This window comes from Epinephelus fuscoguttatus, linkage group LG4, assembly GCF_011397635.1.
Source record: "Epinephelus fuscoguttatus linkage group LG4, E.fuscoguttatus.final_Chr_v1".
Taxonomy (NCBI): domain Eukaryota; kingdom Metazoa; phylum Chordata; class Actinopteri; order Perciformes; family Serranidae; genus Epinephelus; species Epinephelus fuscoguttatus.
The window spans coordinates 22,801,010-22,828,181 of record NC_064755.1 but is presented as its reverse complement, the minus strand read 5'-3'; the positions used below and the strand labels follow the sequence as shown (position 1 = coordinate 22,828,181).

General features: G+C 41.2%; 2 protein-coding genes across 7 annotated transcripts in view; both read left to right on the top strand.

The window, feature by feature from the left end:
• pclob (piccolo presynaptic cytomatrix protein b) overlaps positions 1-8,989 on the top strand; it is a 64,333-nt gene extending 55,344 nt beyond the window's left edge. For all 6 annotated transcript variants that reach the window (XM_049573866.1, XM_049573865.1, XM_049573863.1 and 3 more), the window contains 8 exons: positions 491-562; positions 977-1,274; positions 1,548-1,742; positions 3,813-3,954; positions 4,071-4,129; positions 4,901-5,038; positions 5,242-5,387; positions 8,724-8,989. In XM_049573866.1, coding sequence (XP_049429823.1) covers positions 491-562; positions 977-1,274; positions 1,548-1,742; positions 3,813-3,954; positions 4,071-4,129; positions 4,901-5,038; positions 5,242-5,387; positions 8,724-8,867 — 1,194 coding nt within the window. In that variant the 3' untranslated portion in view covers positions 8,868-8,989. The remainder of the gene's footprint in view (positions 1-490; positions 563-976; positions 1,275-1,547; positions 1,743-3,812; positions 3,955-4,070; positions 4,130-4,900; positions 5,039-5,241; positions 5,388-8,723) is intronic.
• Positions 8,990-18,473: 9,484 nt separating this feature from the next.
• LOC125887227 (voltage-dependent calcium channel subunit alpha-2/delta-1) overlaps positions 18,474-27,172 on the top strand; it is an 86,533-nt gene continuing 77,834 nt past the window's right edge. The window contains exon 1 of the mRNA XM_049573897.1: positions 18,474-18,810. Coding sequence (XP_049429854.1) covers positions 18,722-18,810 — 89 coding nt within the window. The 5' untranslated portion in view covers positions 18,474-18,721. The remainder of the gene's footprint in view (positions 18,811-27,172) is intronic.

Sequence of the window (27,172 nt, the reverse complement as noted above, 5' to 3'; positions counted from 1 at the left end):
TGCAGATGCGGTAGCTTTAGTGGTCAGAGAATAGAGGCCTCCACCGGCTCCTCCGGGGCTGCCTTCTGTTAATCACGTCTCATTGCTGGCCGGAGCCTGCCGGCCCTAAAAATGCTGCTGCATCTCTCGTTCGCCCACTCCTCCTCCTCCTCCTCCTCCTCCTCCTCCTCTGAGATATGTTTCCATCTCCTCCCACATGTTCCTTTCTACACATGCACATGCACCAGTCTATGCACACATGCATGTACGTATACTGAAACAAACCAAATCTAATCTAACTCCCCGCTTCTTTGCTTATTACAGTAAACGCAGTGCATTCATTCATGCGCAGCACATACAGTGTTCCTGTTTTCTTTCACGCTCCCACCACCCACATGCACACAAACACAGGCGCTCAGACACATTCCTCTCCCGCACACATACATATGCACACAAGATCCCTCGTCATAATCTTTACCCCTGTCTCCTCTCCTTCACTCTTTCTATCCAGTTAAAGAAGAAGACGCTGGAGGTGACAGTGTGGGACTATGACAGATCCTCCTCCAATGACTTCCTTGGAGAAGTGAGTGCTTTTGGAATCTGAATAAAAATGTCTGAAAATGTCAAATGCATTTAGTGTTTACCTCACACAAAAGGTTTCTGTTGCTTTATTTATTTATTTATTTTTTGTTGCGATGGACCAGCTTTTTTTAAACAACCTAATATTATTAGCCTTATCTCCCTCCTCTCACAAGCTCCCAAGTCAAGCTTTGCTTCATGCCTGTAAATCTGTATAGTGAGTGGTGCTATTCATCTCGTGCTAAATGCAGTGTGCATTTCAATGCTTTTGCAAATAGACTGTTTCCACACACTACGTTGTTATCTACCCTCATGCAAATTCCTCTCCTTATTGTATCAGTTTTTCTATATGTTCGGCTTGTTTAAGATTGTCTTTCTCAAACTGTCACTGTGTGTATGTGTGTTAATTGTGTCTCAGGTGTTGATTGACTTGTCGAACACAGCCCAGCTGGACAACACTCCTCGCTGGCTGCCTCTGAAGGAGCAGAGCGAGAGCATCGAGCACAGCAAAGCCCACCACGCTGCTCAAGGACCGCCAGGGTCTGGGCCAGGTCAGGGTCATGGTCACGGACACAGCCTTGGCCATATGTCAGGGCCTGGGTTGGGGCCTGGGCATGGTATGGGACAGGGTCAAGGACCAGACGGGGGTCATGACTCACCTAAAAACTCTGTAATCAAGAGCAGAAGCCATGGAATCTTCCCTGATCCATCCAAAGGTAAAAGAATCCTTGGCAGGTGTCCGTTTACGACAAAAGCTATAATTCATAAAGTGCTCCCTCAGTTGTCATAGAGATAGAGGCTGTTACCATAGAAACAAAAATGCTAATAGTTTCTTGACAGCTGTAATTACACATGTGCTTGACAACTGCTACATGACACACACAGCAGAGCGGGAAATATTAAATACTGTTAACAGCATGGATCCGTCTATTCATCTCATGTCTCACGTCCTGTTAGCAGTGACAACACTTTGTCTCACCTTCCTCCAGACATGCAGATGCTACCTTTGGAAAAGTCACACAGCAGCCCGGGCAGCTCCAAGTCTTCCTCCGATGGCCAACTGCGCTCCCACGGCCCCTCCCGCAGCCAAAGCAAGAGCAGCGTCACTCAGGCCCACCTTGAGGATGCTGGGATAGCCATCGCTGCCGCCGAGGCTGCCGTGCAACAGTCCCGCCTGCAACCAAGTAATTCCCTTCCCTACCCGTGATACACTTCCTGTGACATGCTTCCTTTTTTCCTGCGCATGCAAGCTTTGTCGAGAACGTTTGATTAGAACCTGAACCGCTGTGCGTTCACCTCCTTAACATTTGACCTTTGCCGTCTGTTCTTCTTATCTATTTTCTCTGAACACAAAGTGATTTGCTTTGATCAATAATCTTAATTCATCTCTGACTCTTTTGAGTTAGATAAAATTATAGTCACCAAACAAAATCCGAGGCAGATAAAAAAGACAAATAACTGAGATATAGCGAAACCTAAACTTGCTGTAAAAATCTTATTTTATTAAACCTTTAAATCTGAAATTAAATATTTATAAATCTGGCACAGTTAGTGCACTAAATATTCCAAATACAGTATTTGACATTTCCCACCTTTTTAATATTTTGCTGCATATTTTGGTCTCTTAAGTAGGACATAAAGTTGATATTTTACTATGAGTTATTAAAACAGTAGAGGAGTTTTAACAACTTATAAAAAGAAAACCCAAAGAAGAATATTTATTAGCTTCAAAATAAGAGCCCAGACCCCTCTGTTTCTACGTGAATTGTGCATGTGCCAATCCCAAGTATATGGTTTCTACAGAACCCCAGTGTGGAGATCTCCAACCCCAGTATAGAAACCAAACTGGGATTGCAATCCCTCACATGTCTTGTACCATATTAACACAACTTAATGAACAACAATATCCATTCATGTTCATGCATAGTCTTAAGTGTGATGTCCTTAAAATGACGAACTACTGTATGTTGTCACCCCTCTCTGAGATAAGTTAGCCCAGTGTCAGAACGATTTACGCATGCAGTTGCAGCTTCCCTGGCTACTGTTCTCCGGCCACTGAGGACTTTGTGATGCTGCAGCCTCTCTGTGTGTGTGCATGCGTGTACCATATGAATGAACCCTTAGTCACAAAACACACACACACACACACACACACACACACACACAGACACACACACAGGTATGGCCCACAAGGCTCCCCTCCCTTCCCGTTCCTCTCCCCAAACCTGCCGCTCCTAAAACTAAGTGGACACAAATGTGAGACTGAAGCAGTCAAACCAGGAAACAGACACACCAAGAGGTTCAAAAGGCATCAGGAGGCTCACTCACCGGCCAATGAGAGTAAAGCGGTCAGCTAACCATGAGAGGAACCATGAGTGTCAAGGGAAGGTGAGACAACATAGGAAAAATGTACTGCTAAATATTATTAAGCCTAACATAACCTTAACCATAACAACACTAAACCTAAAGAAAATAAACAAAATAAATCCATATAACCAAATGTCTGAATAATTAAAGTAACAACATAAGTCTCATTTAATGATTTTCATGTATCTTTGTGACTGTGTGAGTGTGCATGCGCGTGTCTTTTTTTGCTGTTGTAATTTTGCTAATATGTTTTTTCATTGAGAAAGTGACTTCCAGCTATTGCCTTTGTACCACAGATTGTGTTTCAAACATAATCTAACTTCTATTAGTCATCGCTTTAAAGCAAAGAGATCACAAAGGCCAAGGATGTATCCACCCCTTGTCTAGACAGAAACACTTGACATATTCCCCGAACTAATCACAGTCTGTCGTACTGTATGAGCATGTAACTCAGCAGCAGCCAGCTGCCACGAGCAAATGATTACAACTATGAAAGAACATCCACATTTTCTCACGCAAAATTCATTTTCATGTGTGAGTTAAACTTTGCAACCTTCATTTATTTCTAGTGCTGTGATCTCGATGAGTGAAGCGAGGTAATTCACGCTGCACTGCTAAATACAAGGACAAGCTGTCGTCTCTGCTGATGTGTCCCTCCCTGCATAAGCTGTTCTGTGATGCTCACTTAAAGTTGTATGTGACAGACAGCATCCCTGTCAGTGAGCTATAGCTGGGGGCGTGAAGTGTTTCTGTTGGACATGCATGTGTGGTAAAATCTGAGTCAGTGAAGACGCTCTGTGTACAAATGACTTCCTGTTAAGAAAACCAGAAATAGATAGAGAGGTAGATCAGTTCCTCACCATCATGCTTGCACTTTCCACCCTCAGGACCAGGACACCGACTGGCAGATGTCTCAGGGTCAGTGGTGTTGTCTGCCCCGAGTCTTGTTGGAGACGCCTATGGAGGTCTGGAAGGTGAAGAGGGGGCGGACACTGGAGTGGACAGTGCCATTTTTCAAGTGCCACGCATGTAAGACCATTTGTGACTCAGTGTTTTTCAGCACATTCAGCACCATAATGCTCACAGCTGACACTAATGCCAAGTTTTGCACTGTCATAATATGTCTGATTTTTTTCTCCCCACAGCGGTAAGACTATTCCTAACGGCACCGACAAAAACCAACTAGGGACCCCAGAAAATGAAGGCAAGTTCCAGAAATGGCCTCTGTTTGGTTGTTTTTTGGATATAGGTCTCCACCTGCTGGTTATTTTGTATAACAACACTTTATTTTATTTATTTATTTATTTACCCAGACACTTTTAGCCACCTCTAAATTGTCTTTTAATGATGACTCCATTTAATTGTGGAGTCAAAAGCTCAGTTAAGTGCTCATTGTCATGAAACAATATTTACCCAGCCTAATGACTTAATGCATGGCTTGGGATGGCGGTAGAGAAATGGATGTCACACTATCCTACCCACTGTCATAACTATATCTACGTTTCATGTAGCTCGGGTGTCATGGTGCCTCCCTTCCATCTCTCGTTTCAATTTGTAACAAAGAGCCCAAGGTCATCTTAGGCTGTAGCCTGGCAGCTGTTACACAGATGAGGGTCAGGCGGTCATTTCCATGGCGCCTGATGATTCATTTAACACAGTTAACTCCGTCTTGGTGAAACCCTCAGGTATCAGTGGAGATACATGACAGTGATAAGACCCATGTGATACTGCGAGGATGTTCCCTGACCCGCTTTCATTCTGCTGTGAGCCCAGGTTTAGTGATGCAGAATTATTAAATAATTTAAATAATCCTTAGTGACACTAGGAGAACACAATTTTCTGTGCAGCTGTAGGAATCTGCCTGCAGTTTCTTAGTCTAGGGTTCAGCCAGGGCTATTCAAATAAAGACATATAGTTATCTCGATTTTATTCTGAAAACTGATAACCCACATCTCTTTTTCATTCTTATTTTCAGGCGGCAAAACACAAGTGATGGGAGAGATCAAGGTTGCTCTCAAGAAGGAGGTGAAGACAGAAGGGGATCAACTGGTCTTGGAGATCCTTCAATGCAGAAACATCACTTACAAGTTCAAAAGCCCCGACCACCTACCAGGTCAGGAAGTAGTGTGTATTTGTGCACAAGCAGATGACTTTTATTTTGACAAAATTAAGCACTTTTACACCATAAATTGATACAGAAAAGGCACAAATTGGTGCAAAAAAAATCCCCAGCACACAGGAAATTAAATGTTAAATGCTCACAGTTTTTTGGCAGGGGACTAATACATATTCATGTTTTATCCTATTTGCCTTCAGACCTGTATGTGAAGCTGTATGTGGTCAATGTAGCCACTCAGAAGAGGATCATCAAGAAGAAAACCAGAGTTTGCCGACACGACAGAGAGCCCTCTTTCAACGAGACCTTCAGATTCCCTCTGAACCCAACAGGACACTCCATACAGGTACAACATGCCACATAATGAGACACTGCAGACTGACAGATACAGATCAGGCTCTCTCTACCGTTCAAGCATGATGTGTCACACAATACTGCTCCAGTTATATCAGGTGTAATACATTTGTCCATGCCTGGTTGGCTGAATAATCATAGAAAATGAATTCCATGTATAGATTTGCAGTAATTTGTGGTGTACTCATCCAATTGTTCCAGTTCAGTTTGCATGTAGCATCTCCAAAATGCTTTATTGCAGCTAATTAAAACTGGAGGCTCGTAACGTCTGACAATACAAGTCTTAAACTTCATTATGGGAAGTTTTATAAAGTGGTCTGCTGCCTCATGCAGCAGCTGGGAGAATGAACCTCCTCCTGGTGGGCTGCAGGATATGAGCATCTAAAAGTAGCTGGTAAACTATAAAAGGTAAATTCTGCACAGACTGGTGCAGTTTAATAAAAACTGACAGATCTCATGCTCACTGACTCTGAGAAAATAAAGGAAAAACATAGGAGTAGATTTAGGGGAGCGTGCATGCCCTTAAGGAAGATGAATGGAAATGGATGGAAATTATAAACACATTCATTTATAGTCTTCTTTTGCTCTGAATTTAAGGATAATACTGTAAGGTTTACACGTTATGTTAATTCATGTGTTACAGTAATTTGCTAAAAAATTACATTTACAGTGTTTGTACAGTTAACTGTTCACACATTTATGTTCACAATTATTATTGACTTTATTTGCTGAATCTGCCACAGTAATTCTCACACAAATTTACCTCAGTCTAAGTCCTTCTAGCTTCTCACTGGTTAACTAAGGGGCATGTGATCCAACCACTACACATTGAACCCTCACGTTACAATAATAATAGTCTGGAGTCGATTAATAGATTTTTGATTCAGGCAAGAGAAGAGGCTGTTGCAGTATTCCAGGCGTGAACAGATGAAGGCATGTAAAATTGTCTCAGTGTCTTAAGTGAGTTAAAATGGATTGCATTTTTGAAATATTTCTGAGATGGCAAAAACATCGGCTCAAAACTTAAATTACTGTCAAACCAGACTCTAAGATTTGTTGCACCAAGATTGATGTTATCCAACAGGGGACCAGCCAAAGGCAGAATTTGCTGAGTAACATGCTGGGGCCCGATGACAACAATGTCTGTTTAGTCTGAGTTCAGCTGAAGAAAAAAATTTTTGATATCCAGCTTTTAACATCAGTAAGGTACTCACTGAGTGAACACATCATTCCAGGGTCTGTGGATCAGGTACATCTGTGTATCATCAGCATAAAAATGAAAAGAGACACCATGTCTCTGAATAATGTGCCCAAGGGGAAGCATTTATATAGAGAATAAAACAGGTCCCGGGACCGACCCTTGAGGCACACCATACTTAAGAGGTGAAAACTGATGAGAAGTGTGTGTTGACAGAGACACAGAACCTCCTGTTCATCAGATAAGATGAAAATAATGCCTGGTTCACACCACACAATATCAGCCCGATTATAGCCTGATGCAGCAACGTACAGTGTTGGCATGGATCGTGAATGACAACGAGTGTCGAACGAGATATTCCAAGGTTTCATCTCGTGTAGTGTGTCATAGTAGACGACAGTCAGAATCAGAAATACTTTATCCAATGCCACAACTGGGACACCTCACAACTTTCCTACAGAAAGTCTAGCATGTTTAATTTTCTTTTTGTTGTTCACAACTGCTCCCGTCACAGCCGTCACTTTGACCCATACAAAGACAATCTGCTGCCGTAGAACTGTATGACAACAACACCCCAGCCTTTTGGATATGTCTTGAGGGATGTTACCACAATTGAGTAAAAAGGGAAAAATGATGGGTTGAAACAGCAGAGGCACTTTAGCAACCCACTGAGTACTGCCATTAGCATCAGACTGGAGGATATAAAGTAATATTGTTGTGAAACATTTGCAGGAACTTGTGGAGGATTTAGTGAGTTGCAAATTGGCCATTTTTGTGTTACTACAGTAATATTTCAGCTGGGACATGAACAGACAGTGTGACTGAAATACTCGTAATAATAATAAAAGTAGGACAAGAACGACCCGATGACATCACATACATTTTGAAAGACGACCGGGGACGATTGGTGTGATGGTGTAGTCTGTCATGTCTGCCAGCCAAGTCACAGCACGATTTTATGACTCCACAATCGTGTAATCTGACATAGTGACCGTCGGAACGGACAAAAATCTTGTGTAGCGTGAAACAGGCATAACAGGATCTTACAATACTAATATGGAGGAGGAAGTGGACTCTACTGGCTGCAACTGAGCAGGCAAAGGCAGCACTAAAACACAAAGACATCGTTGGCCGAGTGCAGCATGGGAGGAGTGGTCTTGGTCTTGGGGACAGCACACCAGCCTGGAACAAGGCCACTCCGTCCCAGAGACACAAGCTCGTGGTTCAGGAGGTGCGTCGGGAAGAGGAAGCACGAAGGTGCACAAAGGCCGTGGCACAGGCAAAGCAAGGGCAGTGGATGACATGGGAAGGAGTGGAGAAGAGGAAGATCTCCTGGCAAGAGCTGTGGGAGATGGAGGCATTCAGGGCAAGCTTTAACATCAGGGCTGCCTACGATGTCCTTCCATCTCCCAAAAACCTCAGCCAGTGGTATGGTGAAGACCCCACATGCCCATTCTGTCCAAGTCCAGCAACACTTAAGCACATCTTGGTGGGCTGCAAGACTAGCCTCACCCAAGGCATCTAGGCATCTAGGGGGTGAACCTGGGACGCTGGGATTCACTGCTGAACCTTCTGGAGGTGTCGTGGACCAATCAGTGAAACACCCAGGAAGTAGGGCGCCCACTTGATAACCTAGAGGATACCATCTCTCACTTGACCATCCCACAGAGTCTAGCAGTGTCTCAAGTGTGCAGAAAGGGATATCAACATCTAGTCCTACACAACAAATATGAGGGATGACCGCTTGCTCACCTGGTAGAGAGTGTGTTCCTAGTGGCCTGGGTTTAACACCAACTTGCAGCCCTTTTCTGCATGTAACCCCCCCCCCCCCCCCCCTCTAACCTTTCCTGTCTGTTTCTAGCTGTACTGTCATTAAAGGCAAAAAACACCCGCAAAATAATCTTTAAAAAGAAAAGGATAATCCCATTATGTCCATTTTGCATCCTGATTTAAAGGTTACACTTGCATAAGTAAGTATTGATCGCCAGATCAGGTTTGTCGTCTTGTAACCACTTTGCCAAATGGTGTTTGCATTATTCATGCCGAATAACATGCTTTTACTCGTGCACTTTCCAAGACAGAACAACAACAGCCGTGACAAATCTGTTTCTCTCTGTAATGTGTTTCCAGCTTTTCTTGGTGTCCAACGGAGGCAAGTTCATGAAGAAGACTCTGATCGGTGAAGCCTACATCTGGCTGGACAAGGTGGACATGAGGAAGAGAGTGGTCAGCTGGCACAAGTTATTCGTCAGCTCCACTCAGACCAACCCCTGAGCGCCACGTCAAACAAGACGGAGATGCGATAGACTGACGACAGGTGAAGCCAGAATGTAGTAGTTTGGAGATCTGATTTGACAAAAAGACGAATACGAGACCAAAAAAAAAATAAAATCAAATAGAGGAATGAAAAAGATCCATTTAATTCACTTCCTCAGTTCATACGTTATAAGAAGGAGGGAATTACGTGCTAATACCATGACAACTTTATCAGTCCAACACTGCCAGCACACATGTCCACCTCTTCCCACATCGAGTCTGTGCTGGCTGTGGACTTTGCTTGTAAGGATGCAAACATGCAAATACCACAGCAGGCACTGAAACACACTCAGCAGCAATATGGCTTTGAGAGCAGCGACGTCTTTCTTACCATAGTCCCCGATTCCATCATCCACATGAGACTTTCTTGTTTTGGTGCTGCGCAACTGAGCTAACATATCTATGAGAGGGGGGAAGATGAAAAAAAAAAAAAGACATCAGCTGAATTAGTGTATTCTTCATACGAGAGTCATTGTTGTGATGCTGAAATGATGGTTGTAATGTGTGTGGACATCAGTGGTCTTGAAATGTTTAACAATGAAGGAATGCTAAATGTTTTCTATGATTCAGTTTCATGTAAAAAGAAAAAAAAAGAGCCAGACAGTTTTGCTATGGGTTGAAGATAAAAATGTACAGCACTACAGACTGTAGATATCACATGCAGATTACAGAGCATATCAGAGAACCACATTGTACAGCGTGATGTTTATATAATATACAAAGATATCAGATGCAGAATATATCTAAATACAATATACAGTAAAAGAGCTGTTCTCTTGTCATTAGAGTATATATAATAAACTATAGACATATGATCTGTTAGGTTGAGGCTGTGGGTGACGCACTGACAATCCAGTAGGCTACTTTAGTCTATGGTGTAGGCAGTCTAACTAGCTGTAACGTGAATGTGGACCTATGCGAGCTCAAGGATGTTTATGAATAATAGCTCCGCCGGTCCTCTGATCACACTGATGCACCATTCAACAGGGCTGTGATAGATTTTAAAGTTCAAGGTCAACATGCAGTGGCATTGCTATTTCACTGGCATGCTTTCTTGCCAGGCAGAGTTACAATAATACCAAGTGGAAAGTTACAAGCCAACTGTAAAGGATGACAAGATCACATCTGTGTCATCTGTACGACGTTTTAATTTAAGGCTGTCGTAGTTGCTCATAGTATGCTAATATTTCTTTCCCTGTAACCCATCATGTAATTACACTGTGTCAAAACCATACGTAGATCTGCAACTGTCACCACCTCAGTGTGACAGCTCTGCTCTCTGCTCTCTGCTCTCTGCTCCCTCCCAGTCTGAGTTTTACCTGAAAATAACTTCAAAATGACCAAAAAAAAAAAAATTCTTACCAGTCATATGTCAAGGTTCCTCTGTGTGTCCGGCTGTGCTGTAAAACTCACTATGCTGTTTTGTGTCAGTGACTCCCGTTGCAACACAGTGAACCAGCCTCTTTCACTGCCTGTGACCAAAACACTCACTCAGGCCCGCTGGGGTTCAGTCATACACAAGTCCGATGGGGCCAAGTCTCAGAATGAACGTGGAGCAGGTGACCCATGCATTTATCTTGTAATGTTTTGCCACCATATCTACAGAATTTAAAAAAAAAAAAAATCTATCAAGTGACACTCAGACCTACTGTCGGTGTATTTAGGCATATCACAGGGCTGATGCAATTTTTTAAAGAATTAAATATACCAGAGGAAACGACAGACACACTTAGAGCAAGATGTCACTTAAATCTTATAGCAAATGGTAAAAAAAGAGAATATAATAAGGAAGGGAATGTGGTTGATTTCTCAGATTATTATTTTGCTGTGCCAACCTTTTTTTTTTTTTAATTCCAGACCCATTGGTTCTTAATTCTATGCAACATAGATGTGTTTGAATGCATTTGTTTTTTTGAACTAAATGTTATATCTGTGAACATAAAAAATGTCTTATAGGAAAATATCTTTAATTTGTACATCACTGACAGAAAATATTAAATATATTGATTTTTTACTGATTTTAATATGAATTGATGTTAACAGCCGTTAACGTCTACATGGAGCTTGTGCACTTTATTATGACATTGTTTATTTTCTCGTCTCAGTTTTAACTGTCATGACATACAAGGTTATGTGTTTTGTGTTTCTGCACTGAAATGAACTGAAACATGGTGTACGTGGTGGCAGAAAATATCGTGGTGTGCATTTTGTATCTATGTGGCAAAAAAGAAAAACACGCAGACACGTTGGGGTTCCTGAAAACGATGCACAATCCGGGGAGAAATCACCCTCACTACATCACGCTCATAGTCTACTTACCAGTCTGTGTACAAAGTACAGTAAATAAGACATATTCCCTAAATGCTCCGTCATGACTGTTTAACCCCTCGTGTTTCATTAGACTTCCCCCAAGCTAATTACTGTTTGTTCAGATCAGCTGTTGCCTGTAATTGTGAAACCATCCATGTGTTGTTGTTCTGAGGGGTGTGAATGTGACTCAAGTCCTTTGACATGTGTACATAAAGTGTTTATTTTCTACAAAGATTGAATGTTTATATTGTCCGAAGTTTGAGCATGTGAGTGTTGAGAAAAAAAAAAAACACAAAAGACTTATAACTGTACAGCAATGCGTGTCTATAGTTGTATAAGGGGAGTTGACTGTGTAATCAAAACATGTGCTGTCAACCAATGACTATCTGTGCAACCACGTCCCGTAAACGGCTGAAACAACACAAAGGGTAAAAAAATCTATTCAACTTCAATAGTTGTCTGAGACTTTATGTTTTGGATGTTGCATGTTTTGTTGATGGTTTGTCTGTATATTTTGCCTACAGATTATGTTTAAAAAGAGACAGAATATGTATAGATTTATCTGTATGCTGACTGTAAAGAAATATGCTTGTAAAATTGTCTTGTTTTTCACTCAGTGCAAAAACAAAGAATCTAACATGTTATGGTTTTGTGGTTGTACACAGGATGTGTTGAGATATTATGCAAATTGTGCTGTAAAAAATCAGCTGTTTCCCCTGAGTCTAAAGAATAAATATTAAGAAGAGCTATATTACACACACAGAGTGGAGCTTGCTTTGTTGTGAATTGTGAAAATGAATTTTGAAGAATGTAAAGCAACATTTTTATTCTCACATAAAGACCAAACTTCTTTTTGGTAGAGCCGGTCGTCCGATTCTCAGCTCCTCCATGTCAGGTATCCTTGGGCAAGATACTGAACCCCAATCTGCTGATGGCTGCTCCTTCAGTGTGTGAGTGTGTGTGAATGGTTACTGAGTAGCAGGTGGCCCCATGTACAGCACAGTATCCTCAGCCATTAGTGTGTGACTGTGTGCGTGGGTGAACGTGACATGCAGTGTTAAAGCGCTTTGAGTGGTCAGAAGACTAGAAAAGTGCTGTACAAGTGCAGTCAATTTACCATGTGTTAATAATGATTATTGGAGTAGACTGAACAAGGCAGTCTGCACTGTCTAACACAGTGTCATTCTTAATGTCACCACCTGATGGCGCCAAAGCAATGCCCATTGAGGTTTTTAATTACAATTATCCACCATATGCATTTAAGAAAGTAACCCTTCCACAGCACTTTATTCCATTTTTTTGTTGAGTAGTTTAATTTAATTAGGTCTGCTCAAGGGCAGGTGCACTTATATTTGGATCCTCTGCCCTCTTGTTTTGCAAATAGCCATTTAAATGAGGTATGCAAATGTTGACAATTAAATGCCAGCAGCTACGAAAATGCATCAACAGAGCGGCACACCCATGACCTCACTGCCATTTTGGGGAGCACTCTAAGACACTTAAAATTAAACATTGTAATATGATTTATTTTATTTATACAATCAGTGATTGTATTTATTTAATTATTAAATGGCCCATTTTCTCATCGAATTATCTTTTTTGGGGTTTATCATTCACAGCACCATCTCTATCAGCTTTAAGTTTAATTACACAGAATGAACAATCTGGGTTTGCCTTTATTTTTATTGACTTTAAATCAGTTCATTTACAACTGTAAATCAGAAGCTGGAACTAAAATGCCACCGACTTCATTTATACAACAACATATCCATGCTTGGTCATGCCTATTATGCTTTATATTTAGCTGTAATGTGAAGACATGGCCACTCTGGGGCAGAGTTGACTCAAGCTAAAATGTTAGACTGTAGCAGAGCCTCCAGGCTCTAAAAGAAGCTGATGGTGTTGGAGCAACACAGATCACAAAATAACACTTATATGAATCTCAGGGCTTCTTTAATCGGGATATACCACCAAAACATATTTTCACGCAGTAACTTTTGTGTTATACAACAGCACATGGACCGATGGAGTAAGGATTGGTTTAGTCAACATCATTAAGTAAAAGTTAAAAGTTCAAGTTTTTATTTGTCATCTTGATGTGACAGCTGAAGAATGGATATATTTGATCCAAGTATGAGCTGAAGGCCAACAAAGGATATGTGTAAGTCTTTTTAAACTTACTCTAACATCAGTGTTTCTAAGGATGCTAAGGCCATGCAACCAATAAAGAGCATAAAGGCAATGTGTGTAAGATTTAGGGGGATTTGGTGGCATCTAGTGGTGAATTGCAGATTGCAACCAATTAAAACTTCTCCCACCTAGAATTCCATGTGTGTTCATTGTTCAGGAGGTGTTTACCACAAGCCCAATTATCCACAGACGTCTCTTCCTCTCCAAAACAAACACACCAGGTGATTAAAACCAGTTCTCTGATGCTGTTTGGCATCTCAGAGACAGACTGCTCACCCACCACAGGCTGTTTTGTGCTCACCCTTTTTCTCTGATAACCAAATGTGTGCGCACTTTATCTGACACAGACATTCAGGAGTTACCATGAGCTGCATTATCTGCAGAGGTCTCTTCCTCTCCAAAACAAATATAACCAGTGAATTAAACTGGTAAAAACACTGAATAAATCAGTTTCATGTTGCAAATCAGTGTTTCTCTCATGCTGTTTGGCATGTTGGTGTGGGCGGCTTGTTAACCAACTGCTGACGTATCCTCACCCAATAACTTAAGATCCAGATGTTGAGAGGGTTTTTATTTGGAGCCGAATTATCTGCAGATGCTTCTTCTTCTCCAAAGCAAACAGATTTAATCCACTAAAGGCACGGAATAAAGCAGTTTTACGCCACAAACTAGTGTAACTCCGATGCTGCTGATTGCAGATGGTCATCTAACTATGAGGGCTAATGTGAAAACATAAAAATGTCAATGGCCCTGTCTCGAGTGAGTGTTAGGTTTGTCCATTCTGGGCTATTGTAGAAACATGGCGGTACAGCATGGCGATCTCCATGAATGAGGACCAGCTCCTTAAGTAGATATAAACTACTCATTCTAGCATAAAGAAAACACTGAAACAAGTATTATTTTCAGGTGGATATACACTAAAGAAAACGTATTTATTATATTATGTTCAATTTCTGCCAATATAGCCCCCTAAATCCTACACACTGAACTTTTAATGTTAACTTTTGTCAGCGCTGAAACTAAATCCAAAGCCTCTGTCCCTGCACAGGTCAATGTAAAATTGTATTTTCATTAGAAAAGTATTTCACCGCTGGAAAGATGGTCGTTTCGCAAAACTGGGCTGCCTATACAGTAACTGGTGTTAACTAACCAGTGAAAATACAGGAAATGGATTTGGTATTGCTCAAGAGGTAGAAAACCTACACCTACCAGAATGCAATGCGCTGCACCAGGGGGTTGGTGGATTACATAATGCGAGTTTGGTTCCTCATCTGGAAACAATTTGGCGGCCTGCTGGTAATAATTACAGTTAAACAGTAAGTCAAAATTTGTTTCTGAATACATTTCAGAAACATATGTTATGCTACAGGGGTAAGCCACCAATTTCTTGAATACTTACTTAACCTTAGCTTCAGAATTTATTAAAACTCTTATTGCAAAACAACTAACTGCTATAATCAAGGGTAATTTATAAAGCTGTCCCATCAGTCTGACTTTTTCCAACTGTCCACAAGTGATCTGAGGATAATAACTGGTATTCTAAGGTAAGTGTTGACTTTAGTCGTCTCTTGTAGTATTGTTCAACATGACTGCCACCTTCGATACTATCTATCATTCATCTTACAGGAACGACTCACAGAAAATTGATTCTGCGTTAATGAAACCGCCCTGAATTGGATTCCTTATATTCGTCAAATAGGCTGTCCAGTGTGTCTGTTGGTGAGGATGTCTCTTCTCCTGCTCATGTAGTGTTGGCCTGTGACAGGTGGGCTCAATTTTATTTAATGCAGACATGCTACCTCTTAATATATTATCTGTTACAAGATCACACCAATTAATCTTGACATCCTGCTTTCTGCTATCAAATATTGGACATCTTTAAATGCAATTAATTATTACATGTATCATAAACACTATCCTGGTTAAATAGATACAGAGGAATAAACTAGCAGGTGTCTGGTAATAATTTTCATTTATAAAAATTGCATTGTTTTTAGCTTTGATTTATACAGGAGGCTATAGATCCTGTTATTTTAGACTAAATTGTATTAACTTATTTATTTATATTAATTTAGCTGAGTCTGTCTGACCACATGGCAGCGTCTCAATGCATTTAGGCACGTAGACATGGTCAAGACGACCTGCTGAAGTATAAACCGATAATTTATGTGACTCTGAACGTGGCATGGTTGTTGGTGCCAGATGGGCTGGTCTGTCAGAAACTGCTGATCTACTGGGATTTTCACGCACAACCATCTCTAGGGTTTACAGAGGATGGTCCGAAAAAGAGAAAGTATCCCGTGAGCAGCAGTTCTCTCAGTGAAAATGCCTTGTTGATGCCAGAGGTCAGAGGAGAATGGCCAGAGTGGTAGGGTCAGAATTTGGCGTAAACAACATAAAGCATGGATCCATTCTGCCTTGTATCAACAGTTCAGGCTGGTGGTGGTGGTGTAATGGTGTGGGGATATTTTCTTGGCACACTTTGGGCCCCTTAGTACCAACTGAGCATGGTTTAAACCCCACAGCCTACCTGAGTATTGTTGCTGACCATGTCCATCCCTTTATGACCACGGTGTACCCATCTTCTGATGGCTACTTCCAGCAGGATAACGCACCATGTCACAAAGCTCATCTCAAACTGGTTTCTTGAGCATGACAATGAGTTCACTGTACTCCAATGGCCTCCACAGTCACCAGATCTCAATCCAATAGAGCACCTTTGGGATGTGCAGCCGACAAATCTGCAGCGACTGTGTGATGCTATCATGTCGATATGGACCAAAATCTCTGAAGAGTGTTTCCAGCACCTTGTTGAATCTGTGCCACCAAGAATTAAAGCATTTCTGAAGGCAAAAGGGGTCCAACCTGGTACTAGCAAGGTGTACCTAATAAAGTGGCCAGTGAGTGTATAAACACATATATACAGAGAGAGAGAAAAGGGACAGAACAAGGTAAAGCTATTTTGTTCCAATTTACTGTCATAGAGCACCTGGTTTAGAACATATCTCTACAACTGACTCTTGTGATTTTGATAAATGACCACCAGAGAGCAGTATCCTCTACCAAGTAAATACAACCCTCACTGTGCAGTGTAACTGATCCCTTACCAGTGGTGCTCTCACAAGTCATGCTTGCATCATTACAAGAGAAGTCTACTTCTACAGGTGGTTCACTCTTCTGAAGTCAGGATTAGCCTATTAGGCAGTTATTAAAAATGATATCACGCGCTTATTCAGTGTGAACTCTATATTAACAAACAGTAATTTTATGTAATTTAGGAATTTAGACTTTGTGTGGAGTAAAGGAAATACAGGACCATGAGGCAAACCAGTTTATTAGCCTTACATGTAATGCAAAACTGTTGCATTGGTTTATACAGGTGAAATTAAAATAGTTGGTGATTTGAGTTATGTAGCTGTACAGACTCCATACAGGAATATACTGGTGTTGTCGAGTGGAGGCTTTAGACTTGGATACACTGTCTGTAATGATGCCATTAGTTTTTATTAAGGTCTTTCTTCTAATATCTATTTCTTAGACTAGACATGAGGAGAGGTGTAGCAGCGCCAATCTGACACCTCTTCCTATTCAGGATGTAGTGTGAGATGTTCTTTGTTGATAAAAAAAAAAAAAAAATTATTGAATGGGGATGTCTGCAGAGGAGGCCTCCATCCTCTCCACGGTGCTCTTTCCTATTATGTTCGTCCACTCCACCCTACCTCTCCAGTGCTCCCCATTCACTGACTTTCCTCCATCCCATCAGCAGGTGCATCTGTTCCTCTGCTGGGAGAAATGAGTGTGTGTGAGAGAGAGAGAGAGAGAGAGAGAGAGAGAGAGAGAGAGAGAGAGAGAGAGAGAGAGACAGGGTGGGGAGGTGGGGAGGTGGTGGTGGGGGGCAACAGTGCAGTACAGTGAGAGCAGGGGGAGATGGGAGAGGTTGGGATGGAGAGACAAAGAGAGAGAAAGGGGGGGAAGGGAGGAGGGGAGGGTGAGAGGACACCAGAGATGGTGTGTGGTTGCCAAGCAACGATTGATAACCAAATCCCCAAGCATCCTGCTTGTGCTGCCCTGCCCTCCCTCCAGGCCTGAATCTCTCTCTCGCTCACTCACACACGCACACACACACACACACACACACACACACACTAGGTTTATGTTCTTGCTTTTTATTGAATAATTTAATCAAAGCCTTGATGCCCTCTTTATTTAAAAGCATGACAGACAGTGTGATTTTATATACCGCGGCTGTGCTGGAGCTTTTATATATTTTATATATTCTGTAATTTATACACACACATGCACATACACACACACACACACACACACACGTGTCAGGATGTGCAGCACAGCACACAGCCTCGAATCCAATCTTATAAACCAGGTATGATTGATGGCACTGAGATTTACTGTGCTCCTACTGTACATAAGATTTTACACTATATGTGTGAAATCAATACATCTGTCACACGAGCAACTGATTCCCATGTGGGACAGTTTCTGTGCTCGCTGCCACTCATGTAACCAGGGTGACTGATGGCGAAACTGGCTAAGATTGTGTTATCAAAGCCTGTAAATCCCCTCCATCCCCTTCAGGTTGTAGGGACTGAAAGGTTGTAGGGCATTTTAAAGAGGCAAAGCTGCATCTGTATTCAGTGTGCGTCCCTTGCATGTGTGTGGTACCTGTGGTCAGACCCTCCTTTTAGCAGGTGTTTCTGTGCAAAAGGGTGTGCAAAGCAAGAACAATTTGTTGCTCCAGATGAGGATTGCTGCACAGCATGGGAGGGGAGGGAGATGCTTTTAAGATCAAAACGAATTTGTTTTGAAATATTGATGATATTAATGTTTTGGTTATTTTTTGAAACTGTTAGATTTTCTAATATACAAAAAAAAAAAATGGGTGCATGTGTAAACTGAATTAGGTGAAGTCACAGCAAAGTGTCACTTCTAAAAATATATATGAGAAGAGAAAAAGCACCATATGTGATTTTTTCGCTAGATTGAAAGGGAGTGGGGGGACAAGCGTGTGTGTGTGTGTGTGTGTGAGTGTGTGTGTGTGGGAGAAAGAGAGAAAGGGAGGGAGAGACGGAGAGAGACAGAGAGAGCTCCAGTTTCTGTACCTGTTAGAGCGCCGGATGGCCGGGTGATCAGATTAGAGGTGTCAGGGTTCGTTAATCTGTGAGGGAGCGACAGTCTGCCACTCACGCTGCCTCTCAACACCGTTAACCATTCATCGGCGGTGACGGGGAGCCGGAGCACATTTGGTGTTGACGCGCGTCGGGGAATTTCCCCCACCGCTTTTTTTATTTTTTACAATGGATACCTGCAGGGTACGAGTCTGGCTGTTTCTGGTCCTGTTATGGCAGGACGGGTCTTTGGCATCGCAGTTTCCGACACAGCTCATGTAAGTACAGCTTCTATAATCCCCTGTTCTGGTTTGCAGACTCGCTTTGGTTCAAGTGCTCGTCGTTTGGGGACAAGTATTACATTTAATGAGCCACTCACGGTGTGTTGGCGCTGGGGGGTGTGAGAGTAGGCTGGGCAGGTCGTTTCATTCATGCACCAGTGGTCTTCTTGGAGGGAGACAATATTTCAGCTCTCCTCTGGCTGCTCGCCTCCGGGCTGTGATTAATGTTGGTGACCGTAATCAGCAGTTTGTCGCCGGTGGATGTCTGTACCCACGGAGCTCCGTGACAGCTCCTCTATGAAGTTGTGGAGGAGTTACAGTGGCGTCGCCTGGTCCTGGTGCCTTTATGCAAAATGACAAAAGTTGGTCCTTGTCTGTGGCCCTCACGACTTCATCTAGTCTTATAGTTTATTCAGTGCTCTGTTATAATAAAACTGTTCTGCACAAATAACAGTCCTATTATTTATTCACAAACCAGAGAGATTGGACTTTTATATATTGGCTTGCATTTAGATGGGTCCCTCCATACAATCTTCAGTCAGGATGTTTGCATTATTCACCTCATTAAGAGCCACCCAATCAGCCATTGCGTGGCCATATAACTGAATATATGGCCACATCAAATTCAGTCATCATTTAAGAGATTGATGGCAGATGAGCTTGCTGTGTTTACAACTATTAACAAAACTTTAACAGCATCAGAACAGATCTGACTGTCTTTTAAGATTCATTAGCCTGTTGGGGGGGCGGGTTGCAGATTTGAATTCTGTGTTAATAGTTTTGGTGGGATTTAATGCAGATAACCACAAATAAATACTTATTTTTTTATGTAGGACATTACTTTGAATCTTTGAATTTGAGTCTGCGTGAATCACATTTAACACAATATACCTATAATTCTTTTTCATTTATTCTATTTGAATTCAAAGTTTGGTCGCCAGACCAGACCAGCAGCATCTGTTCACCCTATTAGTATTAAGGTTGACTAAATGTTAGAATTGCCTCTCTGTTTGATACATTACAATTCTACATCACCAACAGGAAGTTACAGAGGCACTCTTGCTTGTATTTTAACTAGTGATGTCAAACATATCAATTAATTCATACATTTTGATTGGGAGTACTTGAAAGGTTTTAATACTCACTATCCATAATACAGCTACACCAGCTGTACTGTTTTGCTTTTACATAGTTACTGTCAGTCATCTTGCTGTTCTTTGCTACTAACCAAGAAAATAATATCAATCAATCAATCAATCAATCAATCAATTTTATTTATAAAGCCTAATATCACAAATCACAATTTGCCTCACAGGGCTTTACAGCATACGACATCCCTCTGTCCCTAGGACCCTCACAGCGGATAAGGAAAAACTCCCCAAAAAACCCCTTTAACGGGGGGAAAAAACAGTAGAAACCAAAGGAAGAGCAACTGAGGAGGGATCCCTCTTCCAGGACGGACAGACATGCAATAGATGTTGTACAGAACAGATCAGCATAATAAATTAACAGTAATCCATATAACACAATGAGACAGAAAGAGAGACAGAGACAGATGCAGGACAGACGGTAATGACAGTAGCTTACAACAACATTAATGAAAGTAATAATATTCTAATAATAATTCTGGCTACTGTGGTACAACACGTTGAAAGTATATTTTAATATCTGATAGTTTACATATGTGCCAATAATCATATGTGAATAATAACAGTAGAAGTGTGACTGACAATAACAGCAGCAGCAGGAGGCATCAGAATAGTTGTTGCTGTCATGCCATAGCCTTGTTATATTTATCTTTTAGTAAAAATGTTTAACTTGCACACTATGTTAATAGTTTTGGTGGGGTTAATGCAGATTACCACAAATCGATACTTACTTTGTTTTTAAGTATTTAAGACATTACTTTAGATGCATTATTTCTTTCACAAGAGACAGTAGCAGAGTAAAATAGTGAAAATTCACATGTAAGTGTTCAGAATGAATTACATTTAACACAATATACCACAGCTTTTTTCTTTTATCTTATTTACTTGAATTAGAAGTTTGGTCACCAGACTAGACCAGAATTTCGGCATCTGTTCATCCTATGTATGCCAAAATCGTGTAAATATTAGAATTGCCTCTTAGTATCATACAATTCTTCAGCACCAACAGAAAGTTACACAACACTCTTGCTTATATGTGAACTGGTGTTGTCACAAATATGGATTTTTTTGATACACTTTGATCAATACTCACTTTCCATAATACCGATACACCCGCTGTGCTCACTCGCTCTCTTACTGTTATTGTTACTACAGTTGTTTTGCTGTTCTCTGCTGCTAAAGTATAGTTGTTGTTGTTGTTGTTGTTGTTGTTGTTGTCATGTTATATGACCTTGTTATATTTATCTTTAAATCAAATGTTTACCTTGTGTGCCTGCAGTGTCAAATTTTCCCTCCGGTATCAAAAATTGCACAGAGGATTGAACTTCCAGTGTCCTGACAGCACTCATTTGAACCACAATGTCACCAATTAGAGTCAGATTCGACTGCTGTAGCTGAAATATACATTTTTTTGGCAACCCTTTGGCATTCGTAATTCACAGTTAGAGTCAGCAAAAATAGCTGTATTTTGTGTGTTGGATGCTTGGTGTTACCAAGTGTCAGAGTGGATTCCATAAGGTGCTTTGTATTTACAAAACGCCTCCATCATCTTGCAGGTAAAATTGATTCGTAAAAGATATATATACAGTTAAAAAAACAACATTCAAATGTTCCTTTCACCCACTTCGCTCATGCCTGGTGTCATGTTCGTAAAAGGTTCTAGCCTAAAGACCTCAAATGCATATTTCTGATTAAAGTGCAAAAAACACTGAGCATCTTTTCTAAATGCACATTTCACTGGAAGCTGACAGTCGGCCCTGAGTTTGCCATGGTGATGGTGACCATTCAATATCACAATCTTTACATTTCCGTGACCTTCCGTCTTGTTTTGAATGGTTGCTAAATTCAATTTCTATTAGAAGCAGAGGAGGTTGTGAAGGGCTCTTCTTTTGAATCCCCTGCAGAGGAAAATACACAGCCTGGATCATCTACCACATAGTCCTTTTTCTATCTTCACTGCTGCAGTCTAAAATAAAGAAATAAAAAAGAAAGGCTATTTTTGCATAGCCTGCTGTTAAGCTCATCAATGAAACAAAACAAGGAAACTGTAACTAAGTAAATATGAATGGAATCAGTAAATATGTATGATCAAGTCTATCTGATGGCGAGGTACCACTATAGGGATATCAGAGGAAGATATCAATTCATGTCTGCATGAAGAGGTGTTTTTTGGAGATTGCATGATGATAAGATGCAATAGAGTTCTTGAACATCGGCAGAATGAGCCAAAAGATATTAAAGTAGCTCTATTCATCAAGTGTACTCTCCTGGATTACACTGATCACATGGATGGAGAGAAGAACACTGATCATGTAAAGGTAGTTTTCCAAGCTGTAACCAGCTGGTTCGGTGCCTCTTTATGATCCCACAGTACATAGCTGTGTTGTTCAAGTAACCACTCTGGAGACTGAACATTTTGCACTGCCTTAGACGTCAAGAGCAACATTTCAAAGTGAATAAAAACAAGACGGGGACAAATACCACATCATGAGGGATTTTTTTTTTTTTTTTTTAGAGTTTGTTCCAATAAACACATGTTGACTGTGCCAGTATTTCAAAATCAGATCACCAACAAGCCCACGGGCATTGCAAATCTACACTGGTAATTGTGAGAAAGACAGGGGGTGCTGGGCTGGTCAGAGCTTGATCCAAAAATCCCTCCACTTTATATCAACGTACTTTTTGGGCTGGAGAACGGCTGAATTGGCCACTTGAGTGTTGGGGTATAGGCTACAGAGAGTGAGCAGTGCACAGCGGGTTGTTTTGGTGCAACATTGTTTCCAGTGTTTGCAGTGTTTCCATGCCTCAGTCTGCTTTGCTGTCCAGACTTCTGTCTTTGCCTCTGTAATGATGTGTAATTAGACTGTAGTTTAACACAGCCTCCCACTGAGATACACACTATGGGCCAGCTCATTACTCTATCCAGTGCCAAAGTGATGGCATCACAACATCTGCCTCTCTCTTTCTTGTATTGTCTCTCCGCCTCTCTTTCTGGTTCGCTCTCATTTGCTCTTCCTGTGTCTGAAAAACAATGTAGGGCAGTGTCTGACCCAGTTGCCATTTGTATGTGCGTTAGTGTGTGCGTGTTTAATTATCCAGCGTTGTACCAGAGGCTGCAGTAATCAAAGCCCAGCAACCAGAGCAGAAAAAATTTAGCCACCTCAGCTCAACAACAACGACTTTATTAGCGTTAAGGCTTCTCTGAATCACCATGTTATTTTAGCCATTTAAATGAGCTGACGTTATGCGTGTGCTAACAGCGCGATGACGATAGGATAATGGCTTCGCCCTGTTGGAGCTGGAATGAGATTGATTACATTCAGGCAGTGATCTCTTCACATAGATCAGCCATGACGGGCTGAGAGCAGGCCCCACCTTATGGCATTTATGGAGCATCGCCATTAAACTAGGTTGGGACCTCAAGTGATGGCTGCAAATGCATGATTTAAGGATGAGGAGATAATGTGCAGAGATTTTCCATGCCTACGGATAACACATCTGAATGTTTAAGGCCAATTTAACCAGGGGATTTGACTGCAAATATTCATATAAAGCAACAGGCAAAAGGCTTTGGGGAGTGGTAGCATAACTTTCTATTTTATGGTCCGTTACTGTATATAATGAGCCAAGCAAGTGCTTTACAGTCAGGACTTATTTGTGTGCACACTGCAGTGTCTGGTATTTACACACACACACACACACACACACACAGACAAAGCAAATACACATACAAGGGATTTGGTGTCGTGAGCATTGGGATGAGCTATTCCAAAATATTCTTAATAGATTTTGAGGAAGAAAGAGTCCATGTCATCCATATTGGACGTGCAGAGGAACACACTGTCCACATTCTGCACCACAGCCTGGGTTGTCTCATCCATTTGTCAGCACCTGGGAGTTTTTGTTATAGAGATTTGCACTGGTAGCAGTAGATTTCACAGAAGCTAAACTCTGGAGAGACGGCCCTCTGCTTCTCTGAATGTCAAGTCCCTGGAAGCACAAACATACACACACACACACACACACACACACACACACACACACACCAACAAACACACGCACGCACTGATGCACAGACACACACATAAACTCTAACTCACAATTGACTTGTCAATGCTTCAGGCTTTAAGAGCTTAGGGGTCCAAGGTCCACTAAAATACCTTACAATCAGTTTGCTGTTAGTAGATTTGGGGACAAGGAAGGGTGGGGCAGAGGAGAGGAGCGAGGCGGATCAGGAGAAGAGAACTGAGGTGGTGAGAAGAGAGTGAAACAGAGGTGAGAAGAGGAGAAACAGGGAGTGGCAATTTCTTAACATCTGATGCACAGTTGTTGTAAGCATGACTACTATATGGAGCAAGAATCATAAAGAATTCTATTTATTATAAATATTCACATATGAGGAACCTGACTTGTGCCGCTCTTAAAAAACATTGCATATTCACATACAGTACCTGTATCCCCAGGGGTATAAGAGAAAACAGTAAATCAACAGATTAAACACAAGGTTAATATATCATATAAAAAAGATGAAAGATAAAGTAAAATAAATGCAAGTTTTAGCATTATTAGAGTGTAAGTATAAGTAGTGCAACTTAGCCGGTGACACACGAGAAAACAATCCAGCCACAAGGTCTACTTGGTCTGTTGTGGAGCGTTTGATCATATCAAATCATGTTCATTAGCAGATAAAAGTTCCCATAATGGACTTTGCATGCCAACATGCATTTGAAGAAGTAGAACGTTGAAAATCTATACATCCTATCATCCACTGATGATGGTCATGTCATATGATAAAGCTGCAACCTGCAGGGCTAAAAAAGTCAGCCAGTGCACAAGCTTAAAAAACTGCAGTTCCTCAAATGGCCACTTGAGGCTGGCCTCCAAAGCAAGTCAATCCCCAAAGAAACCAATGTTAAAATGCCAAACTTAGCAGGAGTTTACAGCCTGATACAAAAAATAGTTAAGGTCTTTGTAGCTAATTTCCCCCCTTCATAACAATGGGATGAATTTCTATATGACTCAGGCATTTAAATAATAATAAGGCTTAAAGTTACACATAATTAAGTGTGTGGCCATTTTGAGTAACAGATGGGTGCGTTAATTGACAGGACACTTCCATGATGACAACACTGGTTGGGTAATGTAACCAGTGTAACCCCACATTCACGGAGTATGTGTGTTCAGTTCATGACAGTTAATTGTAGTGTTTTGGTCACCTATAACAGTGGTTTTAAAACTTTTTGTGCCCAAGGCAAACCGTAGGGCAAGCCAAAATCTTAAGGTTCGCCTGTATTTATATCTGTGCACAACAGCTTCTATAATGTGTGTTTTCACTCTTATCACGACATAAGACAATAAATATAACAAAAAATAAGACAGGTAGCTTTTGATAGTCTACTGATAGTTTTTCTTCTTTTCTTTTGGTGGTAGGCTGTCTTGTTATCATCCCTCACACTGGCTGCCAATCAGAGCTTTTAATGAGTCACACATTTATCATTTCCACGTGTGAATGGCGACAAATGGGTTCCCTGTGAAGGTTTTTTTTTTTTTTTTAATTAAATTAAATTACATTTTTTAGCCAGACTTTACCTCTTTTTTGGGAAATGGATGTGCACAATATACTGATACAGTCAATTAAAAATTCAGTCATAACTTTTTGTATAGGCCCACTCAAATATTGCAGTAATAATGTGTGATTATCACAAAATTCCATGGCACCATCTAAGAAACACTGGCCTAAAACACAGAGAAAAAAAAAACCTGTAAGGAGTCAGATGTTCATTTTTTTCTGGTAAGCAGACCTTCCTTTTTAATAGTTTTAAGCAGCCTGTTTTTTGTTTGTTTGTTTGTTTGTTTGTTTTTTGCTAGTGAAAATAACCATTAGCATTGTCAAAGTTAACCATACTTCACCATGCTAGCCAAGCTAGCAGCTAGCATCAGAGTGAGCTCCAACCTCAAGAGTCAACAAACCAATGGGTGACAGCCCAGTGGCTGTGTCTGTTATTTTATACAATCTATGGGTATACTCAAAAGCTCCAGAACTGCTTCTAAATCTGTTTAGTAAAACTGAGGGTTTCTCAACTGTTTCCAAGGTCAAGACTGAATTCATTCAAAGATACAGCATCATCAAACAATATTCTCCACTCTTGTTTTTTTTTTAGTGTCTTAGAACTGACAAACAGAATGAAAAACATATTTTATGCTTCTTTTGTGGTTGCGGATCACCTGACTGTATCCAGCACCACTGGTCCCTTTGCACCTGTTGACAGCAGAAAGATGAGTACCCAAACACCATTTGGTGGCTCTTAACACCCTCACATACAGCTCTAAATCACCCTAACACAGTACAGTAGCTGGACATCGATGTCAGCTCTCCTTCATGTCGCCATAAAGCTCTGCCAAGCCTCAGCCTGCAGTGTTGTCCACAAACCCTAAACCATCTGGCTTTGGGAATTAAGGGATAGCATCTGAATTATGGCTGACCCTGCTCTAATATCTCCACCTGCCCTCTCCTTTTCCTTAACAATTTCACACAGTGCTATCCCCCCTGGTATTCCTGCTCTTGCAAAGTGTCTCATCTTTCTCCACCAGCGTACTCGCTCAGAATTTTCCCCATCCATTGTGGATTCTGTGTCCCTGATGCATCATCCCCTTTCTTTTCTGGCTTCTTGATCTTCTGTACCTTTCTGTCTTTGTTTGCACCTCATCACCTCTGTATTGTGCGTCAGTGTAGATGTTTTGCGCACATACAGTAACCTAGATGACTCTCATTATTCTGCTGCAATGACAGATTTGGGGGAATATTTTCTGGGTATGCATGTCTGCTTTTCTATGTGTATCTCAGTGTGTACATGTGAGTAGGCCATGATATGTCTCTTTGCCATGATCGCAGCTGAGTCTGTGTTAGTGTGAATGCATTGCAATGAGAGCATCTGTATCCCATGCCAACTTGTTATCATTCTCATACAATATTAATGGCATTGTCTCAGTGTGCCTGTATGTGTGTGTGTGTGTGTGTGTGTGTGTGTGTGTGTGCATGGCAGTATATATGGTGAATTAATGCGTCCACATGCACACAAGTATTTTGCTCCTGCAAACCTCTCACACCAGGTGCACCTCTAGATGAGTCCAATAATTCTAACAAGTCACCGTGTCTTAATGCACAATGTGGTAGGTCTTTGACATTCTTCTCTCACCCATCTCAATCCGTG